This window comes from Stomoxys calcitrans, chromosome 3 (assembly GCF_963082655.1).
Source record: "Stomoxys calcitrans chromosome 3, idStoCalc2.1, whole genome shotgun sequence".
Lineage (NCBI taxonomy): Eukaryota > Metazoa > Arthropoda > Insecta > Diptera > Muscidae > Stomoxys > Stomoxys calcitrans.
In genome coordinates, this window is record NC_081554.1 from 198331868 (window position 1) to 198355377 (window position 23510).

Consider the following 23510-nt stretch of genomic DNA (forward strand, 5'->3'; position numbering starts at 1 on the left):
CACTATCCAAAAATTTTTTTCAAGACTTGATTTTCATTCTTTCATCGATAGACCTTAGAAATTTGCATAATTTGATTTTCATTGAAAATTTTACCGCAATTTTATTCATATAAAAAAGAATGTTGTCGAAATTTGTGATTTTCTTAAAAACGTTCTCAAAATTAAGATTTTGCAGAAATTTTCTTCGAAGTTGGTTTTTTACAATAGTTTCATTAAAATAAAACATTAAAAAAAAAACTAATGAAAATCGACTTTTATTTAGTTACCTTCTTAAATGGCCAAAAGCACTTATACGTTTGATGTGGAAACCCCAATCATCCATGTCTCCATTTGAACTACAATTACATTTGTATGTTATTTGTCGACTCAAAGTCATAAAACTTAAATGGCTGTGATATAATTTTTGGTAATTCACATTTTCAACAAATTGTCTGTTTGAAATCGTAGTATGAAAATGGCCACGGTTAACATTTTCCACGAATTGAAAATTCCATTTTTTCCCCAGTAATAATGTTTGCCTTATTTGTCGCTCGTTCAAAGGGGGGCAATTTAACTCTGGCGATAAAATGGCAACGAACTCGCAATTTGTATCTTAAGCCATAGACAATGACAGAGCGAGTTTTCCCATTCAAAACTTAAGCAGGCAAAATTAAAGAAAATTTAGTGGAAAATCCGCAAAGACAATAAAGGCGACATTTGCTGGTGGATGATGACTATAGGCCCCCACCACTGGCACAGTCACGGAAAAATCGGTTAACCACTGACGCCAACTTGCTTGTCAACACAAATCCAAGGCACTTAACCAAAAACTCCCAACTAACTGCTCAAGACGTTAGATGAGCATCTCTTGCATTTTCATAGGCTGCCAAGCAGCAATAAGAAGCCTTGCTTCAGCCGTTTCATTTCCTAGATAAGCTACAAGAGAGATGGCGTAGAGACGCCGTTTGGTTTTTGTTGTATCTGTGTCTGTCTGTTTTGTTGTATCTGTGTCTGTCTGCCTTTGTTGTACGGCCTAAGAACAGGAATTTGGTATAGGTCTTAAGGCTTTTGACGCCGCTGATAACTGGAGATGAGTGCGCCTTGCCTGAAGATGATGATGATGTCTAATGAAAATTTAATAAGAAATTAAATTTAATAGTGCGTTAAAGCCTAAGCCACAACAAACAGGCAACAAACTCACTCACTCTCGCTGTCGTGTGTCACCCGCGTTGGAGCGAGTATTTCTTTTCCTGCGTTTTTAGGCTTTGGTGGCGTTAAATTTTAAATTGTGTCAAATTAATTTTCGTTTTTGGTAAACGAAAGAGGCAACGGACAACGGAAAACGTTTTGGTGTTGGAATATTTTTAATGGCTCATTTATTCGCTTATGAATGAACCGCTGTACGATGAACGATGAACGATGAATGGTGGAGCACGCGAATGATTAAAAGTGGTGTTGGTTTGGGGGCTCCATAGAAATGCCGATAGATAGTGAAGTGCTTAGGCTGGCTGGCTTGTTTGGTGCTACGACTTACGCCTGTAAGTGGCAACACAGTCGCTCAGCCATTCAATCATGGATAACTAAACGCCGGCTCCATGATTTTTATGCCTCATTGATTTGCATAAAACGACAATGTGAGAAAGTTGGAAGGGGCATGAGGTGAGTAGGCCGTTTTTTAGAGATTTTTACAAATTTCCCCCCCATTAACCTTGAAATTTTATTTAATTTTATTAATGCGATTTTTTTTCAATTAAAGCGGCGGAAATTTTAGAAGTCTTCTAAAAAAGTTGAGCTTTTTTCAATTTTCATGCCTTCGCTTTTGTTTTTCGTTTCGACTTTTTGACTTTAGGTGCTATGAATGTTTTTTTAATGCTGTTACATATGGTGTTTAGAGAAGTCGCCATGTCAGTACATTTAACGCATGTCTGAAGCTGTCAATTTTAATCAAGTGGAGTCTTGGTTTTTTTTGTTCTTTTTTGTCTTGTCGTGGTGCTGCGGCGTTGTACATCCATTTGACATACGTTAACTTGTTGTAGTACACATGCGAGTGTTAAATTAAATTGCATTTAAGAGAAGAATTTATTTAAAGGCGGAACACAACAGCAGACGCTCTGGGCAGAAGCGGCAGGAAGATAGGTAGGTGTTGGGTTTGACTACGTATGTGCCTTGATATGCATCTGAGACTACTGCCACACAATGTTGTTTATTTTATTTTCGAGCATAGCCTGCGCATGTTGAGTATTAAGGACATTTAAAGTTTAATGTTACTAACATTAGGGTGTAGTGGGAATTTAAAACAAAAATATATTTTTTCGTCATTGAAAAGCATTACGTGCAGCCGATCTCACTTAAGACGTCCTTTTATTTATACTGACGATATGCCATCAATGATATCGCTGTAAACGACAATCGGTTATAACGACTAAATATCCCTTATCTATCTTTCGCACATAAATTTGAATCGGTCAGCAATCAATGATATAAGGAAGTATGCCCGTTATTGCTTAATGTAGATTTCAAGTGTACATACTCAATTTTGTCCTTGAATTTCATTCTCGCCGCTAATGACTACATGATTTTCTTATATGAAATCTATCGGTCCACTCTAACGTATAATTAATGCGCACTAATGTGTGTGCTTTATGGCATACATACTAAAATAGTTGATTTGATGGTTTAAAAGTGCGTGCAATTTTTTCATAAGATCATAAAATCAAGACAGTGAAAATAAATGACTGCGTTGAAGTGATTTCCCGAAGAGTACAAAATACATGAACAAATATAAAAAAAGTCATTTCAATTTACAACAATGCCTTTCAAGGTTAGCAAGAAAAGACCAAGCGGAGAAGTCAAGTAAATAAAAAAGGGGTACCACTTGGTGGAGAAATTTTAACTTGGCAGGATACCTCACAAATGACGCCAGCATTTGTAGGGGGATAACCACCGCTGGAAATTTTTCTGATGTTCTCGCCTGAATTTAAACCCAGACTTTCGGCGTCTTAGGCGGACATTCCAACCTCTGCGCTACAGTGGCCTCCGAGTATATAAATCAGAAGATTAATTACTCCATGACACGTTTTGAAAAATCGCTTAAATGAAAATGCCGCCAAGCTGAAAAAGTTTTTACTTCCCAAATTCCGTTTTTATATGAATCTGAAATCGCACAAGTGGAAAAGTTATTTCTGTGGGAAATTTTCTGAAAGTTTAAAATTCTAGTCATCAATATAATTCGCAAAAACGTATTTCGATGTATTGCTTATGATTGTATCAGACTTTTAAAGCGTTTTACTAAGCATTCCTCTTTTCCAACTAAAGTTATTTCACACCTATTTGTAACTTAACTTGAAAATTCGTTTGATCTCAGGCTTATATCGCATAGCTAAAAATTAATTTCACTTATACGAACTACGTTGAACTGAATATTTCGGATAACTTCGACAATTTCGACAAAATTGTAATTTTATCAAAATGCTAATAAAAATTTGAATTGAAGCCAACTTTTCTAAAATTTTTGTAGGATATCAAATTTCGAAAAATTTATTAATAAAAGTCAAATTTTGACCAATTTGTGTACCACAATCAAGTCTTGACATCTGAATGTTAGATGAAAAACAGATTTGCATAAAATGTCTGTTTTAACACTTTTATGTTGATCTTTTCAAGATTTTTCGAAGTACAATATGCAGATTATGTATGCACAGAAAGCGTGAGAGTGAGAGAGAGTGACACGAACACGAATATGTTGGAAAACATTTGTTTGAGTCAATCCAGGGTCTTCCAGGCAATTTTAACTCCCTTTTTTGAAAAATAAACGAAAAGGTTTTTAAGTCAAAATAAAGTTTGTGGAGAATGGATTTAAGTTTTTTGCTGGAGGTGAATAATTTTATGCTAGTATGTTAAAAAGCCTTTTCGTGATTTCTAAAAATTCTTCTCATAGGGCTCTAATCGTTGAAAGCCTCTTCCCCAAACACTGGGATGCAGTTCTACTTACTGTTCTTCATAATCGAGTTTCACGCAAAATTTCCTTTAATTTGATTACCATATTGCCTATATTGCATACAATTTTATTTGAAAACTAAAAAAACTTAGCATTTAAAGGCGCTTCTACTTCTTAGGCTATTTTGCCGCTTTAACTAAGGCACACTGTTCCCAAAACTCATTTTCCTAACTTCCAACGATTTTGACTACATTTTGGTTCATAAAAGTGAATCAACACACAGATGTTATAAGTTCAACCACAAATGTTCACAAATGAAAAACAGTTTTTTGTGTACAAAACGAAACTGTTTACTGCCGTTTATATTTTGAAAACGTACAGTGGAAGAAAATCGAAAAAAATAGTAAAAATATTGCCATGTGAGAACGGGTAGAGGTATCTCTTTGAAATGGTTACAGCTGAGGTGTTAACGAGATTGTGTGCAAAATTTTACCTCGGTGTTACGAAAAATTGTTTGGGCTGCCAAATCTTCATTTATGGTCTGATTTTCACATTTTTCATTTCTTTTTTCAAAAAATGTCTCAGAAACTCCACTAGTTTCTGAGATATTCGACTTTAATTTTTTATGCATTTTGACCGAGATCAGCTTCGTATTTTGTAATTTGCGATGGCATTTGTGGCTCGATTTTCATTTTTATGCATGATTTGGAATTATGACAAAAATTACAATGACCTTACTGCAAAAGTGTCCATATATTGTTATTCAGTTAAATGTTATACAGTATGGAAGTAAAAAAGGTGAAAAAGTTTTTTTTTTTTTCCATTTTTTGGTCAAAGAAAAGTATTTTCATTGATTAGTCTTTATTGAAAAACTTGCTTCATTACTTTATTTTCTTTTTTGTTGGTGAAGAGTACATATTGAAGATGCGTTTTAAGTGACAAGATAATTCAACTTGAAAGGGTGCTATATGTACATCAAAACAGGAAATTTTTATTCAAAAATTGGAAAAACCCTTCGAGTTCAAAATTTCCAAAGTCTAGATCCTCCAATGGGGCATATATTTTTTTTACTCCATATGTCCCCTAAACTAATGCAAAAAGGTTTTTGCACATGACAATATTTGTAGCCTCCACAGCAAATTTATTAAAAAATGCCCATTTTGAAAACATCTTTGCTTGAAAAGGGTATTTTGGGGATTTAAAAAAAATCGGGCAGAATTTATTGTGGGTTTTTTAAGGACACTTTTATTTGCAATATTCAAAAAGAATGACTAAGATATCTCTATTCTATTTTCATTACGGTCAGTGCACTAAATCAACAACGCTCTTTCACAAAACCATCCCCACATGTTGACAATATTTTCAACAGCTGCTGTATATCATAATGGCACCATTGGAGCATGATTTTGCAACGTCTTTTATCTATGAGTGTTTGAAACTAGGGCCCATCGTAGCGCAGAGGTGTGAGGCTAAACGCCTGCGTTTGAATCCTGTCGAGAACATCAGAAAAAAAATTCAGCTGTGGTTACACCCTCCTACTACTGGCGAATTTGAAATCCGAGGTACTATGCCATGTTAAAGCTTCTCTCAAAAAAGGTGCCGAACTCTGGGCGAAATGGCCGATCTAGCGCCTCAAAACTCATTTGTCAACTTATTAAATATCGAAAAAATGTTATCTCAGTGAATCACTAACATTCCACTGACCTTAAATACCAATTCTGCACTGATTGGTTTGGTCCAGTAGAACAGCTGTAAGACACAACATATGTTTCAGCCGGTGCGCATTTGGTCAATTTTGTGAAATAAATGTTTTATTTATATATATTGGTATGTAGACTTTATTTGTGACCTTTTGTCAAATGTTGTAAAAAAAAATTGAGGTCAAAATGAAAAAGCAAAAAAAAAAAAAATAATATAGCTTCTATGGATTGGATCTTCCGGGATTAAAGGGAACTCGAGCTGGAAATTTTTTTGTAAATTACTACGTTGTCTTGCTATTTTTATTTGAAGTATTATTCATTTGCGATCGAGATATTGCATTTTTTTGGGAAGAAATTCGAAAAATTTCAGCCCAATCGGATAAGAATTGAGCCCTCTAGGGTTTCATTAAGTTCAATCGGGAGACCGGTTTATGTAGGAGCTACATCAGGTTAAGGACCGATTCAGTTCACCGATTCAAAGATTGGAGGCAATTATTATCCAAATCGGATAATAATTGCGCCCTTTAGAGGCTCAAAAAGTCAAATAGATGGATCGGTTTATACGGGGGCTACATCCAAATCTGAAACGATATGGTCCATTTGCAATCTCAAATGACCTACATCAATAAGAAGTATCATTACAAAGTTTCAGGTGGCTAGTTTCATTCGTGCGACCTCTATTGTAATTCCGGCAGTCAGATGGACAGTCGGAAGGACATGGCTATATCGACTTAGAATATCAAGACGATCAATAATATATAGACCTTATAGGGCTGCAGATCAATATTTCGAGGTGTTGCAAACGGAATGACTCGATACGTAAACCCCCATCCTACGGTGATGGGTATACAACAACAAATATGAAAAATTTTTTCACAAAAAAACCAAAACTGCGTAAATTTTTTTGTTTTGGTTTTCATTGTAGCTTTATCTGTTCTCAAGCAAAAAAAAAAATATTAGCAAAGTAAAAGAAAATACCCTGAGGACCAAAAGTTTAGAGCAGCCAAAGTGTTTTTGCCATAGTGCGCCGTGGGGACTCGACTATCCCCTATCATTGAGCTTGACATGTACGGAGTTTCCCCCTGTTCCTTAAAATGGATTACAATAAAAATTGTATAGGTGAACCTGTTCCGGATTGCCAACTTATCTTAAGGAGCCTAAACAAATTTTGGACTTTTAAAATTTTTAAAAAACTAATAAATCTATTTACCTTATATAATCATTTGCGAACGATACTAAAAAATAATTAATATTTACTTTAATATTTTATTTCTATTTGTTTGTTATATTAGCTAGTTTTTTTTTTTTTGCATGACAGAGCAAACCGATTTTTTTATCATATCTATCAGACAACATCACGTCATATTTGCAAACGATAAGCACGAATTCGTGCAGACAATGTCGACGGAGATAGAATTCAATTGCCAATTTTCCACGGTTCATGAACTGTTCTCTAGAGACTTTAATTAGTTTAGTGTTTCCAATTAAACAAAAAAAAAAAAAGTGACAAAAACCAGGGCAAAGCCATCACCATCGCCATCACCTTCACAAATGACACAATCGTTCTAGATTTGTTGTTCTCAAAAGCTTGGGGTTTATGCAACATATAACATGAAGCTTAGTAAAAACCGCGCAATAATCTTTGTTTTTTGTATTTGCAAACCTTGAATTAATTTAATGATCTCACTCAATGAAGAAAATAACACACACACACGCACATTAATCTATCTTTAAATCCGTTTCCTTGGAGTATTTTTGCGATGGTTCAACTCACAGCCCACAACACAACACAAGACAAGCTTTTCAACAAACGCTAATAGTTTTATTTGCTACACATAAATCAATAATTATCTCAAAGATATCATCACAGCCAAACATGCAGACAGACATGTTATGTGAGTCCATGTTCATCTCTGCGTTCATGATTTCAATTCCCCAAAGCATTTTTGTGTGGAAGATTTCGCAGCTCACGTGTTTCCATAGTTTAGTGGTTCCCAGAGAGGCTCTTGCCTATGCTTTGTTTGCCTTCCCCATATCCATGGATAATAATAACAAAGATAATATATTCCGGGCCATTTCCCCCTCCTACCCCACTAAGTCGGCCTTTGCCGTTTACCTCATAATTTGTGAAATTCTATTTTTGCTTTGCTGTTTTTCTTTATGGCCTTGCTAATATTAAATTTCTCCTCAATTTCGTTGGTTTTAGCCAACTTTTTGACCATTTTTATCTACCAGCCTAACTTGAGTGAGTGAGGGCTGTGTATATTTTGTTATTCGTTGGAGATTTCCTTGTTGGGCCTTAACTTTTCTGGCCTCATTTTAGTAAGCCTAGTCTCTGTCCATGGTGCTAAACATAGAAAAGTTATTTTAATTGAGGCCTTTGCCTTGATTTGCTATTATCTGGCCCTGCCTATTTGGTATTCTTTGAAATGAAAAAACTTTTGACCATATTTATGATTTTTATTATTGACCAAATTGTGTTTTCAAACATTGAAATGCCGCCAAATTGTGGCAATTGACACTAAATGTTTATTCGAGACTTGTTAATAGAAATGTAAACAAACGTTGGCAATAAAAAAAAAAATTGCTTTTAGCATGGGTGAAAAGTGGACGCCTTAATTAGTATTGTTAACAATCGTCGGGAAGATATTCCATTGTTATGGCGCAGTAAGCATTTGTTGTAGAAGTTATAGGAAATTTTATATGTACGCCACTTCACGCGTTGTGATATTAATGGCTTTAATAATAATGACAGATCTTTAATGCCCACAAGCAACAATTTTTATATTCACCACCATAGGATGGGGTCTATATTAATCTACACTCAAAAAATGTTGAAATTTGAAAATATTGAACTTCCTATGGCACTAAAGAATAATATGCTCGTAGCGACAACAACAACAATTCAACAATTTCTTTATTGCTACGAAATTGTTTATACATAGTATTAGTCCCTTACAACTTCCTACAGGTAAAATATGAACTAAAGAGCATCGAAAATGAAATGTAAAATTATTGAAAAAATCGCCTTTTCCAAACACTCCGGAGCATCCCATTAAGATGTGTTGACTTAATTGCTCAACACATTTATATCCGCCTGTCTCCGCTATCAATTGCTCAGATATTGTGAAGAATATAAATTTAATATGAAACGTTGCAATTATAAATTAAATAAAATTTTACCTTTTGTCCCAACCTTCTGCTTACAAAGCAGACTCTACGCTTTTATCCACATCAGTACTGATTGAGTCTTTGACTATTTTCCCATTTCAGTATTTACTAACAACACAAAAGTATTGTTCGGTATTAGTATACCGAATACGAATCACTTTCAGATTCGATTTAGCTATGCCCGTCTGACTGTCCATCTGTCCATGATAATCCGATCGTCTTAAAATTTGGCACATACATTTTTTTGGGGTAGAGACGAAGCCTATTAAAAATTGGCCAAATTCGGTTCAGATTTGGATATAGCTCCCATACATATGTTCGTCCGATTTGAGAAATATTGCAATAAAGTGCTCATTAGTTAACCCATTCTCTCGAAATTTGGCGGGAAGGATTTTATTATGACTCTTAGTAATACTGATGATTTTCATAGAAATCGCTTCACATTTACATATAGCTGGCATATATGTATTTCTCCCGATTTTCACTTCAGAGCCACTGCTAGCGCATTCATTGACCAATCTTACAAACAATTTTTTTTCCTCGACGACTACTACAATATCTAAGAAGTTTAGTCGAAATCGGTTCAGATGTAGATTAGCTTCCATATTTTTGTTCTTCAGAATTTGGGTAATTTGCAATAATATTATCAACCGTAGTTATTACAGCTTGAACATATCTACTCGAAATCTGATACGGATTGTTTAATAAACCATCGGAAAAGATCCGCCGAGGTTTTTCAAAAAGTCTAGCCGCTCAAAATTTTGATAAATAATTTCCTTATATAGAAGATACAACTCCCCAACAAAGAGTCATGGGACTACTTTTTTATTTTCCTAGGCGCAATTCTTATCTTATTTTGATCAAAATATGCATGTTAATTGCACAACGGCTTCGTTAGCATCGATCTAATTATAAAGTTTTCTAGACCAACGTTTTTATGTTGAGTTTACTTCCACAAACCATGTAATTCATAAAGTTACTGTCTCGCCACTCTTTCATTCGTAATTCGGGAAAAAATATTTTCCGTTAAATTTTTGCAAAAACCCCGGAGGGTTTTTGTTTCTAAGGAGTGATTATGGACCCAAACATAAACCTTAAATTCGGGTTCCAGGAATTTTACATATGTGAACCAAGTTGCATCGAAATCGAGAGTGTGCCCTATTAAGCGAGCTTTCGGAAAATTTTCAATATAACATTTGCATATTTTCAATTACATTTTTAATTGATCCAATTAAAAATTAATTGGATGTTACGAAAATTTCAATAATTTTTTTAATTGGGTCAATTTAAAAACTAAGTGAAAATTTCTATAATTTTTTTAATGAGATCAATTAAAAAATTAGATGGAAATTTCAACAATTTGCAATCATTTTTATACTCGAACATCACCTTTTTCAAAAACTGTGATATTATCATTTTCGTGATTTATATAGTTTCAATAAAAAAAATTATTTGGATCATGATTGAAACCAATTTAAATTTTTTTCTGTGTAGACAGTTCATGATTTCTGAGACCTTTTATTGTGCAACTCACTGACAGTTATGAATGGTATGACCTTTTGGGACCTAAGGGACCACATGACTTGCAATGTCCCTTGGGAATAATGTTGGATAAGTTTTTTAAGAATAAGAACAAAAAAGTTATTGTTTCGTTTTGTCATTCAGGACAAATTTTAAAATTATATTTATTAGATAAATATTTTTCTACAACAGTAACAAGTTTCTTTTTTTAATGCTTAAAAGTCTATGAGTATAGTCGTATGCTTAAGATTTGTTTTGTAATTGATAACTCAATTTTGTTCTCACTCTTCTTTTGCTTTTTAGGCCACTTTTATTCGATTGAAGGTGTGCTCAGTTAACAAGCGTAGTATATTTTCCCTTTGCATAGACCACCCGTGGCACTTACACATGTAGTTAACTATTATCTATTGTTGTGTTAACATCTCAGCATTCATAAGTTGTTGTATTAATTGACAGCTGTCACATTCTAATAATCATAGTCATGGTGTGACAACATCATTGACCACCACTACCATAACAACAACAGCAATCATACAATTATATTTATTAATAATAAACAAATGGACAACAACTTTTCTCAACCACCAAAGAAGTCTCTTTTGCTCTCTCTGTCTCTCCCTCCTATAATAGATAGAAACTAGACTCCCTCGTAAATTAAACCGTTATTATTACACATAACTGAATTTGGTATGGATATGGTGAAGTGATGATAATGGTGAATAAATGAAAAGCAGAGAGTGCGACTTCAACTACCCAAAGAAAGAGCGCAATAGGGTGAGACAAATTATGTTGAAATTATGTTAATTAAATTATGAATGACAAAATCCTAACAAAGACAGGCAAGTGCGTGAAATGTTCAATAAAACTAAAGTGCGGTGTTAACTATTCAATGAATTTTTGATAGGAGAGAAATATTGAAAGGAAATCAGATACTTTTCAAAAGGATAAAGTAAATAAGGAAATGCGCTGCGGTAGGTATGTACACTTTGTGTTTACATACATTTTTCTTCAATTGTTTGCTAACTTTCAAACTTCTTTGGGACAAAGAGGAATTTTTAATAAAACGTCTTTCATAAATAAATAATAACCTGCAGATGGTACAAAGGTCCGTGTTTCGTGGCCTGAGAAGGTTATTCGAAAGAGCCAAGAGGTATTAGCATTAAGGGTAAGAGGAAGCGTTGCCACATTTAGATTATGGTTGATAAACAAACAAAAGTCGGCGAAAGGTCAAAAAACAAAAATAAAAGTCAAATGCTGAATATGACTAGGGCATTGTAAGGGAACTAACTATGAACATAATGGCAAAAACATAAGGTCCTTCCTTCCTCTCACTCTCTATCAACCTAACTTATTTCCTTGCTGTCTATTTATTGTTATTTTTTGCTGTTGTCGAATGACTTTTACAGGCAGAGCAATCATGTGTGTGTGTATGTTAGTGTAGGCTGTGTGTAAGTATTTCTTTGGTCTGTTACATCTATGGAACATAAGTCGCCATGTAGGATGTTATCCTTATTATCATTATCTTTATTGTCATTTTTTTTTGTGTGTGGCTTTAGGGCGTGTATGACTTTTGCCAATTGTTTTCTTTACCGGCTTGGCTTTGCTGGTTCAGTTCGCTTGCCATTTATTTTGCTTTTTCTTCTTCTGTTGTTTTCGCCTTTATCTCAAAGATGGGAAGGAAACAAAAACAAAAACAAAGGACGAATAATTTGTCTCTTCTTTTACACACTATTGTTTGGTGACGAAGTCAAAACCTATGTTCACTCACGGTGTATGCTTCAGGGCCTAGTGTTGAATGAATGACGAGGAATGAGTGTGTGCGAAGAATTGTATCGGAGGTTGCTGTTTGATGTTGTTGTTGTGGCTGCTTTCTGTTTTGACGGCCTTGTTTAGGTGTTGAAGTTGACAAATGTGCCTCTCTTGCCTCAATAACTTATTGCCATTGTTGTTATCATTAGGCGTAAATTAGTTTAAAGAACATAAAATACATAAAGAGGATGCGTTCTGCTGAATGGTAATGACAAAATGTGCCCATGAATGAGCTAAGAGTATGTATGGCCAAGTAACATCTGTTTCATTGCAATGAAAGTAAATTTTGTAGGGTAATTTTTACTTGAAGCAAGTTAACATTAAAGGTAATTAAAATACAATGGTTAAAGATACACGGCCTTATTCACAAAACTTAATAAAGCCTTAAAAAAGGTTTATTTGACAGTTCTGTAAAGAAAATCTGGCAAATAAACCTATTTCATATTGAATTTTGTGAATACCGGTGACAATTGATAAGGAAACAAAAACTTTTGTAATTTTAATTCCTGCAGATCGGTACATGGGTGCCGACTCAATTATAAGAAATTAGTGGAAAAACTCGATTCAATATTAAAGTCTGTATGAATGTTATTTAATTTTTTGTGTAATTTTTTTATCCATCCTTTCTAACTGAATGATATCCAGATATACTTTGAGCTTTCTGTTCTATATCAAAACATGCAATTTGTCACAGCATCTTCTGATCTTCAATATAATTTATTAAAAATAATTAAAAAAATATGGCCTATTTATTTACCTTATTTTTGGGCCTGGAACACTCGACCCAATTTTGAAATATTTGCAGCGAGTTCACAAAAACACAACACCGCCGCCACTTGATTCTTAAAACACTTTTCTTGTTGTGTCAGGGACTTTTAGCACTTTTCTTCTATTTTCAAACAATATTTCGCATTGGCTCTCAGCTTACACACGAAAGCTTCATACACGCATCCATTGAAACACTTGAGAAACACAACCAAAACACTTGAAAATCATGAGGTCTGATTCCATTCATCCATACCATATGGCAGCAGGCACGACGCAAACGCAGCAAATGCAAAGGCAAATGTGGATAACTTTCAATTAAGCCAACGACGTATGGCTTGCTTGTGTTTTTCTCGCTCTTGCGAGCAATTGTTAATAGAATAATTAAAGACAATTTTCGTTTCTAATGATTTATGGCTTCGTGAGCACGATCCGATCCGCAATTTCTGAGACAATTGGAGTGTGAGCAACTATTTTTAGCAATCATAAGCGAGCAAAATTCGCAGCCGAATGAATGAACTCATCCAACCATCCTTCCCTGCCTGCCGATACATATTTTGCATATTTCATAATTTCACTTCACTTCACACACAAAATAGTCTCCAGATGTGCTGTCAAGCTAAGTTGTGTAAGTAGGGTCGGGAGGCGTTGGCCCAAGTAAATCGTTTGTTGCTCTGCTGGAAAACCACAAGTATTCGTTGAATCGCGAATTGAAAACCGTAGGAAAACAACAGATTATTTAATTAAGATTGACCGGGGAGGGAGCGAGCAACACAAGGAGGTTGGTTCGCTGAGGGCTACTTAAGACTGACTTGTTGTGTATAATGCGCTAAAACCGCAAAAGATAATTGCCTTCATTTGTTTGTGAGAAAATCCATGAGATTTCAGTTTTTATTAGCAATAATTTTGAAGTTAAAACGCGTAACTTGGCGGGTTTCTCTGACCAGATGATCGACTCTGTGCATTTTGTTCTGTATCGCAACCGTTTCTTTCTATCCGTCAAGGCGCTAAGGCACTGTTCGATTGTCAACAGTTGGTTGAAAACTGAAAACTAATTGAGGAGCGTGCGTAAAATGTTTATAACTTGTTTGTCAGCCGGGCTCTTGTTGTCTGTTGTTGCTGCGTCATGGGTGTAACACACACAGCAATAAAAACAGCTGTTTTGTTTGCCCCCTCTTGTCGGTTGTGTGGCGATCAGTTCGTGTTCGTTTCTATTGCCTGCCGGTAGTTGAACACTTTAACGATTTCAATAGAGTTGCCATACAACTTAATTTTAAAAGTGTAAAATAGTCTTCAGTAGAAAAGTTCATATAAGCCTCAACTAAAAGTTAAAATTTTTAATATATATAATAAGGTAAGTCCTTACCGCCTTCTTAAGATGATGCTGTGCAAGTGATTTAATGACGTCGCAAGAAAGGTAAAAGTGCATAGATTAATGAGAAGGCGAGTTGGAAATTTTGTCAACATGGCCGCTCTTTATCCATTTGAGTAAATTTTTTGGCCCTTTTGCATGGAATACATTAAAGGTTGCCAAGATGAACAAAATAAATAAATCGAGTGGAGAAAAAGTAAATTCTAAGTTACTTAAAATAACTTCAAAGATTCAATGCAATGAAGTTTAGTAAAAAAATTAGGATCATTAAAAACTTTTGGTTGAAGTGGGGTTCAATTTTTAAGACAAAACAAAAATTTTCTTAATATTTTTTAAGAATAAGAATTTCTTGCGTTAGTCCAACTTAAATGACCAAGAGCATGTGTGTTAGGAAGAAGTGATTGTTTTTATGAATTGAAGAAAATAAATTGCCAGCTATCAGACAATCGGGCATGGACGCGTTTCTGGACTGGGGACACTCATTAGTGCCTAGTGTATCATTTCCGTCCGTCTGATTGGCCCACAGTATCATGGCATATTAATTGTCCTATTTAACATTCGCCTCTACATTTATTTTGTGGAAATATAGATTTTAAAGAAAATGTTGTCGAAAAAAGACTTTAATGTCAGTCTGAGGGCCATTTACAAATAGGTTTCTGGGAATGGCTTTACACTCAACCCATCTAAAACAAGATGCATAGGAATATCAAAGAATAACCTGGATACTTCATCTCTTCCAAGCCTTATTTTGAATGATAGCGTTGTTGAATTCGTGAACTCCGCTAGGAACCTAGGTATTCTATTTGACTATTCTTTGGAAATGACATATAAATATCATTGTAGGCCAAGATTACGTTGTATGTTGAGGACTGTATAGCATGTACAAAACTTTGTACCACAGTCAGTTAGATACATTATCGGAGGTAAGCTCCTGCCAAAAATATTTTACTGAAGAGAATTATATGCTTACTGTCATTATGGAAAAAATTAAAAGTACTTGCAAACGACATTGCCACATTTGTATGAAATGTAAAACGTTCCAGCGGCGTGTCACTCCTAGCTTATCAATTTTACAAGGTAGATTTTGAAAGGATACTAGATCTGCGTAGTTTGGTTGCCTTGCATAAGATAATATTAACACTTAAACGTTTTTAACTATACCATTCTTTGAATAGAAATCGTTAAACAATGGTAAAGCCGGACAATATCCTGCAATGGAATCTCAGTAAACCTGTATATCTTTTTGATAGGTTGATATTTGCATGTTCTTTAAGAACAAACTGCTTAATACAGTTCAGAAGTCGCTACCTAGTCTCTGATAGACAATATTTTGTGTATGTAAATCGTCTCTGAAACTCTCTTGCAATACACTTGAGAAATATTGCAAATGACATAACTTTTGAGTATAAGCAAGGCGGATTTAAAAAGGCGGTCTCACGCGAACAGCCGGCCATTTTTGACGGTATTAAGATGTCAGATTTTTGTTTGTATTCTCACTGTTCTTATGTTCTTTCTCGCATATACTCTGCTCATGTACGTATGTACGCACACACACACATATTTCTTTGCGAGTGTCGGCAAAGCGTCGATCAGCTTGACGACAAGATGGCGAAAATGATCTCTAACATTTTAAATTACATATTTTAGGTAGTACTAAAAATATAATTGGGAGGCCATCGTGACGCAGAGGTTAAAACTTCTCTACCAAGTGGTGTCGCTATGCGGCACACCGTACCTTATCGTTGAACTTAAGGCTTTAATCGGACTGCACTAATTGATATGAGAGAAGTATCCCTTGTTGCTTAATGTAATGTTGATGGAAAATTTAGAAGTACTATAAATATAAGTGTAAAACTTATTTTGCTATACTTCAAATAAAACTAAAGAAATAGTAAGACATTTAAAATATTTTTTTTAATATAAATTTTTTGTTAGTTTTGATTTATATAAAACAGTTTTTTGAAATTTTAATTTAAAAAGAAATTACAAATTTAAAATTTAAAACAGTTTCGCCGAAATATGATTTTTTTAGAAAATATATATCATTTGGTTTAACACAACATTTTGTGAAAATTTCGAGTTTCAAAAAAGGTTACGAAAATAAATACTGTTAGAAATTTTTTTCCAAATTTGACTTTTTTGAAATATTTGAATTAAAGAAAATGTGAAAAAATATGATAGTGTACAAAATGTTGTCAGTTTCATATTTTGAATAAAATTTTCTAATGACCTCTATAAATACATCCTGGGGGTTTTGGAGATGACACCCTTATTATGGTTAACATTATTGTTTTTGCAAATACATTTTCTTTGAGTCTCATAGTATCATTATCTGTTTACTTATACGCCAGGCGGTATTTTATTGTGGGGGAGCGCCCCTCACAACATACGTCCTATTTTGGATTTCAAGTTCGTTCTCTGTATCCAAATATATTTCATTCCTAATTGTTACAAGATTTCTATCATTATTGTTAGAGTTTGGCAACCCTAGAGTAACCAGATGTTTGCCGGTCTCTCGAACACTTTGCTTTTTGTTTATGTTTACTATACAATTGAATGAGAGCTAGCTAGCTCTCAAACAACGACTTGCTTATAGTTTGAATTGCACTGGCTGGTCCACCTAAAATGAAGTAAAACATACCCCGATAAGTGATTGATGCGCTTTTTTTTAGCTGTTTGGCTGACTCGACAAAAACCTTTTGTCGGTTACAAACGTGCAAGTGTCATTTCTTGTTATTGTTTTACATTCTCAACGAAAATAAACAAATGATTTGTTGATGTCATGGCATTCTGCATTGACTTCATAACCGTGTGGGCGATCACTCTTTAAACGAAGGATCTTTCTTGATCTTATTTTACGATCGCCATCAGTTGTAATCTCTTTTTATTTTTTGGTGTTGTCTTCTCACAGCTGTGTTGTTCCTTTGCAAAGACTTAATTTACAGCGATTCTGTGTGATCAAAGTATGTACTCGGGTGTATGCGTGTGAGCAATGAATTTTTAATTGGAAATTTCAATAAGTCATCACAATGAGCCATAAATTAAGGAGGGATTTGTGTCACATTACAAGTAATGTTGTGCTGTCTTACGTATGAATGAATGCACACAGATGTAGATGGGGCATTGATAAAATCGCTACACATAGACTAGACGGGCGTTTTTAATAGACGCCAGAAAAAAGGCTCCACCATGTAGTTGATTGAAAACGTACAACTTATGATTTGTAAAGATTCGGAAATTCCAAGTTATGGCATGTTGCAGGTCTTGAAAGTTTTACAGTAAGCACTGAGAAAAATTTGAACGCCACTTTGCCGCTTTTTAAAACGATGAAGTACCCAGGCATTAATAAAACTATGATTTGTTAAGATGCGTTAATGCTAAATGGCAAGGTTTTATTTTTGTTGAGCACACTGATAAAAATTGCAAACAAAAAAAGTGAATGATTCGAACTCACAGCTATGCATTACGCTTTTCAGAAATATTTTTGTTTACTCCTGTTCAGAAATATTTTGTTAGAAAGGAATAAATATGTGTTGTACTCATAGCAGTGACAACAAGGGAGCAGGAGCCGACGGGTTACCCGCTGACCTATTGAAAACCGGAGACGACACGCTGATAAGGCGTATGCATCAGCTTATCTGCGCAATCTGGCTAAAAGAACGCATAGCCGATGATTGCAATCTCAGCATGCTATGCCCCTTACACAAGAAATGACGCAAGACGGAATGTGCCAACTACAGAGGAATAAGTCTCCTCCCCATCGCATACAAGATACTCTCGACCGTACTGTGTGAAAGATTAAAACCTAAAGTCAATGAGATAATTGGGCCATATCAATGCGGCTTTAGGCATGGTAAATCCCCCTTGGACCATATATTCACACTGCGCCAAATCCTGGAAAAGACCCGAGAAGGCCAAATCAACACCTACCTCTCTTTGTTGACTACAAAGACGCTTTCGATACTCCTTTACGTTCAAAAGTATTTCAAGCCATGTCTGAGTTTGATATCCCTGCAAAATTAATGAGACTCTGCAGGATGACACTTGCTGTCACGCGTTCCTCAGTAAGAATAGGAAAGAATCTCTCGGAAACATTTAATACCAAACAAGGTTTCAGACAAGGAGACAGCCTATCGTGCGATCTCTTTAATATCCTGCTGGAGAACATTATACGAGATGCAGATGACAATAGGTATGGCATACTAATCACAAGAAACCACGTGCTACTCGCCTATGACATCGACATCATATGTCGATCACCGGAAGCCTTTGCCTGCAGCCTTTGAAAGAATCGAAAGAGAGTCAGTGAAAATGGATCTGGCAGCAAATGAAGATAAGACGAAATGGATGGATTCAACTCCCAAAACGCCTTGTACAACCGAGCAAAAAAAGAAAATGAAGAAAGTTGGGAACCTTTACTTTAAGATAGTCAGTAACTCGGCACCACCGTAACCGAAACGAATGATACCAGTTTTGAGATAAACCGAAGAATAATACTGGCAAACAGATGATACATTGGACTAAGTAAGGAGTTTAGAAACAAGGCCATCTCTCGACAGACGAAAATTACATTATAAAAGACACTGATACTACCCGTGTTTTTATATGGTTCTGAGGCATGGGTACTTGTGAAAGCAGATGAGGCAGTGCTTGGAGTATTTGAGAGAAAGATTCTTATTAAAATATATGGGCCAGTGTGCGTTAATGGAGAATATAGGCGACGTATGAACCACGAGCTGTATGAGCTGTATGACGACAATAGCATAGTTACACGCATCAAAATACAACGGCTGCGTTGGCTAGGTCATGTTGGATGAAGAAACACCTGCAAAGAAGTCTTTTGAAGGCGAACACTGGTACACGCAAACCGGGAAGACCAAAAGCCCGATGGAAAGATCAAGTGGTGGGAGACACCTCGAAACTTGGTGTCAGAGATTTTAGAAAGAGGGCAGAAGATCGAGGCGCTTGGAACGCTATTCTACGTTCTGCTAGTGGAACAAATGTTATGTTATAGGCAATTAAAGTATAGTAATATACTCGTATAATGAGTATGAACCAAGATTTTCACTTTTTCAAAACTATTCGATTACACAAAATATCTGGCAATTTTGGAGTTAAAAGGGGTGAAAAAGAAATAAAACTGCATAATCCCATAACGTACACGTACGTACACTGAAATAAATAAAATAATGAAAAGGAAATTGACCTTGGGACAAGACAATGGTGGACTGTAGTTAAAGACGCAAAATTTCATTACAAATAGGAGCGTCTCTAAATGTTTTATTTTTTTTAAGGTAATATGCTAAATTAAAAAGAAGAATTTTTCAAAGAATAATAATTGGACAGTCATCCATGAAGTAAAATAAGAATGAATCAACGATCAAAAGTTGAAACGTGTGGTCATGTCTGTTAGTAAATAGTCATGTCTGTTAAATTAAATTTAAAGATAGCAATTTTTTTTTAATTTTTGTTTTTTGTCTCGTTTTCGTTGCTAAAATCCAACAAATATTGAAAAATCTAAAATTTTGGGACAAATTTTTTTCAGTATTGTTATATACATTCTTCTAATACATAAAATTACAAACAAAGGTGGTCTTTTCCCGTTTTTAGAGTTATGAACATTTTACGTTTTCATTATTTTTTTCAGTGTACCTATATTTTTTTTTTTTTAAACACAATGCTCTAAGTTTATAGCTGCTCTAATAAAATCACAAAAAATTATGACTTTCGCATGTAAAAGAAGCATTTCCAGACATGCTGCAACATATTTCCCCATAATCATTGTGAGCATTAAATCCTGTTATTTGCCAACATTTAATTAAGGCAAATTTTACGACCAAAATAAAATAAAGTCAATATTATATGCATTGTGTTTCATCCATATATGTGTAAAGGTAGGGAAAATTAAATTAAACTTTTGAAATGGAAACAAGAAAAACTTTTGCTTACAAAAAGCATAAAAGGAGAACAAAAATAAAAACAAAAATACACACATTTCAAACAATAAGCCAAAAAATTGTTGTGCTGCTCCAATACTCGTGTGTTTCACTCATCATAAAGGAGATCGACAAAACAAAAAAAAAAAAAAAAACTGAAAAAAAGTCTGAAATGTAAAAATTGTGCCACAGAACTGTGCATCTGGGCTGCTTTGCTGCTGGTCCAACTTGTAGTATTGGCGCTGTTGCAACTGATGTTGCTGGCATTGTTTGGCATGTTTTGTTGAAACGCCACAGACTTACACAATCAGTAAAGACAAAAAAAAAGAAACAACTAGCAACTGAAAACACACATGTTTCCTCCTATGATAATTCTGCACCAATTTCGTCCTATGCCCACATCACCATGAATGTTCATACATTCAAATGTAAATGTATATATATATGTTACGTATGTGTGGCAATTATTGTAATATTAGACCAGGTGTGAAATTTTGAAATATGAAAAATTGGAAAATTTCATTGAAATTCTGTCTTTGAAGAAAATTTCAAGGTAATATGTGTTTTAGGGAAATTTTCATGCATTTTTAAGCACTTAGAGAACATTTTACTCTAATTTTGTCCTCAGAGAACATTTTACTCTAATTTTGTCCTTAGAGAAAATTTTACCCCTTGAAGGCACATAGAGCATATTTTTCATTAGCTTACTTTTAAGCAAGGAACAATTTCTTGCACTCGCCCATTCTATATGTCTTCCAACTATGTACCAAGGATCGCGATTTTGATGCGCGCGTTCCAATAATTTCTACACGGGCTATATACTTGATAAAATTCTTTATTTGCCTCACGAAGGGGTCATTCATTCGATTTGTACGAAGGGCTCAAAGAGGTCTAACAACCTTCTAATTTTTCTAATTTTTTATCAGTATAAGGTTCACCGAAAATCCACATCGTAGGCACGCAAAAGTTTAATCCAGCAAAATTCAATGCCGTTTTTACTTGTTCAAGCGGCTGGCAAATGCTCAAGCCGATATGTAATTCTATTACCAATTATAAAGTTTAAACTCTTTCATTTCTTGAGTTTTCGAATACATAAATTGAAAATTGGCTAATCTCGAAAAAGTACCAAACGACTCGTGGGGGCATGTTTAAAAAGAATCACAAAACCAGTAAAAAGGCGTTAAGTTCGGCCGGGCCGAACTTTGGATACCCACCACCTCGGGTATATATGTAAACGACCTTTCGTCAAAATCCTGTGAAAAATGCATACCTTATGCCCCATATCAGCTATATCGAAATATGTTCCGATTTGGACCAAATACTAGTAAAGGGTGATTTTTTTGAGGTTAGGATTTTCATGCATTAGTATTTGACAGATCACGTGGGATTTCAGACATGGTGTCAAAGAGAAAGATGCTCAGTATGCCTTGACATTTCATCATAAATAGACTTACTAACGAGCAACGCTTGCAAATCATTGAATTTTATTACCAAAATCAGTGTTCGGTTCGAAATGTGTTCAAATTTTGACAAATTTTGTTCAGCGATGAGGCTCATTTCTGGTTGAATGGCTACGTAAATAAGCAAAATTGCCGCATTTGGAGTGAAGAGCAACCAGAAGCCGTTCAAGAACTGCCCATGCATCCCGAAAAATGCACTGTTTGGTGTGGTTTGTACGCTGGTGGAATCATTGGACCGTATTTTTTCAAAGATGCTGTTGGACGCAACGTTACGGTGAATGAACACATTTCGAACCGAACACTGATTTTGGTAATAAAATTCAATGATTTGCAAGCGTTGCTCGTTAGTAAGTCTATTCATGATGAAATGTCAAAGCATACTGAGCATCTTTCTCTTTGACACCATGTCTGAAATCCCACGTGATCTGTCAAATACTAATGCATGAAAATCCTAACCTCAAAAAAATCACCCTTTACAAGTACAAGTCATTGTTCAATTGTGTATTACAAAATATTGATATTTCTAGTAGCTAAATCAAAAAATAAAACGTTCTGAACCATATACGACACGGATGTCGGAAAGTCTAACATAAGTCACTGTATCAAATTTTAGTGAAATCGGATTATAATTGCGCCTTTTATGGGGCCAAGACTTTAAATCGAGATATCGGTCTTTATTGCAGCTATACAAAAATCTGGACCGATTTGGGTCAAGTTGCAGAAAAATGTCGAAGAGCCTAACACAACTCACTGTCCCAAATTTTGACGAAATCGGACAATAAATGCACCTTTTATGGCCCCAAAACCTTAAATCGAGAGATCGGTCTATATGACAGCTATATGCAAATCTTCTTCGATCTAGGCCAAATTGCAGAAGTATGTCGAAGTGCCTAACACAACTCACTGTCCCAAATTTCTGTGACTTCGGAAAATAATGCGCCTTTTATGGCCCCAAAATTTTAAATCGAGAGATCGGTCGAGAAATCTAGACTGATCTGAGCCAAATTGAAAAGGGATGTCGAAGGGCCTAACACAACTCACTGTCAAAAATTTCGGCAAAATGGGTCTATAAAAGCGCCTTTTATGGGAGCAAGACCTTAAATCGAGAGATCGGTCTATATGGCAGCTATATCCTAATCTGAACCGATTTGAGGTAGGATGTCAAAGGGCTTAACATAACTCACTGTCCCAAATTTCAGCAAAATCGGATAATAAATGTGGCTTTTATGGGCCTAAGACCATAAATCGGCGGAGAAAAAAAGAATCTGTGCAATGTTTTAGCTCAATATCTCTTTTTCTAAAGACTGTAGCGCGATTTCAACAAACAGACGGACGGACATGGCTAGGTCGTCTTAGATTTTTACGCTGCTCAATAATATATATATACTTTATTGGATCGGAAATGGAAATGGATTTTCGGTTCCTGGTGGTAATGTTCTCATTAAGGGATTTCGACTCAAATATGGTATAGAATTCGTGCTGCACTTCAAAATCCTTTTAATTTGAGCTCCATATTGCCTTGGCCTGTAAATATGAACCGTTTGGAAGGTGTTTCGGGGCTGGGGCGGCCACCGGCACTTTTTACTGAAAATAGATATCAAATTCATTTTTTATTACCAACGGAAATGAAGTTCAGTTTAGGGGGCGCTTTAGGACGTACCCCAAAACACTTGGCTCCACAATTGGATATCAAGTTCGCGCTAGGTACTTGGGTACAATACCTTTCATTTGATAGCTATATTGTCCCGATCGGTCCACTTTTGATTTTAGGTTGTGTTTTTGGCATGAGGGGGAGGGTCCGTCCCCCTTCCGATACCGAAAAATTATATAGCCTATGTCTCCTTCCAAACCAACCTACAC

At 35.2% G+C, this 23510-nt stretch overlaps 2 protein-coding genes across 2 annotated transcripts in view; both read right to left on the reverse strand.

Annotated features, from left to right (window-relative positions):
• The window catches only part of LOC106088247 (protein sickie), a 348338-nt gene extending 335357 nt beyond the window's left edge, over positions 1-12981 (reverse strand). Inside the window, exon 1 of the mRNA XM_059365006.1 lies at positions 12875-12981. The gene's annotated coding sequence lies outside the window, so the exon portion shown is untranslated. The remainder of the gene's footprint in view (positions 1-12874) is intronic.
• Positions 12982-16582: 3601 nt separating this feature from the next.
• Positions 16583-23510, reverse strand: part of LOC106082850 (dentin sialophosphoprotein-like) — a 147608-nt gene continuing 140680 nt past the window's right edge. Inside the window, exon 3 of the mRNA XM_059365010.1 lies at positions 16583-16874. Within this exon, the coding sequence (XP_059220993.1) occupies positions 16845-16874 (30 nt within the window). The 3' untranslated portion in view covers positions 16583-16844. The remainder of the gene's footprint in view (positions 16875-23510) is intronic.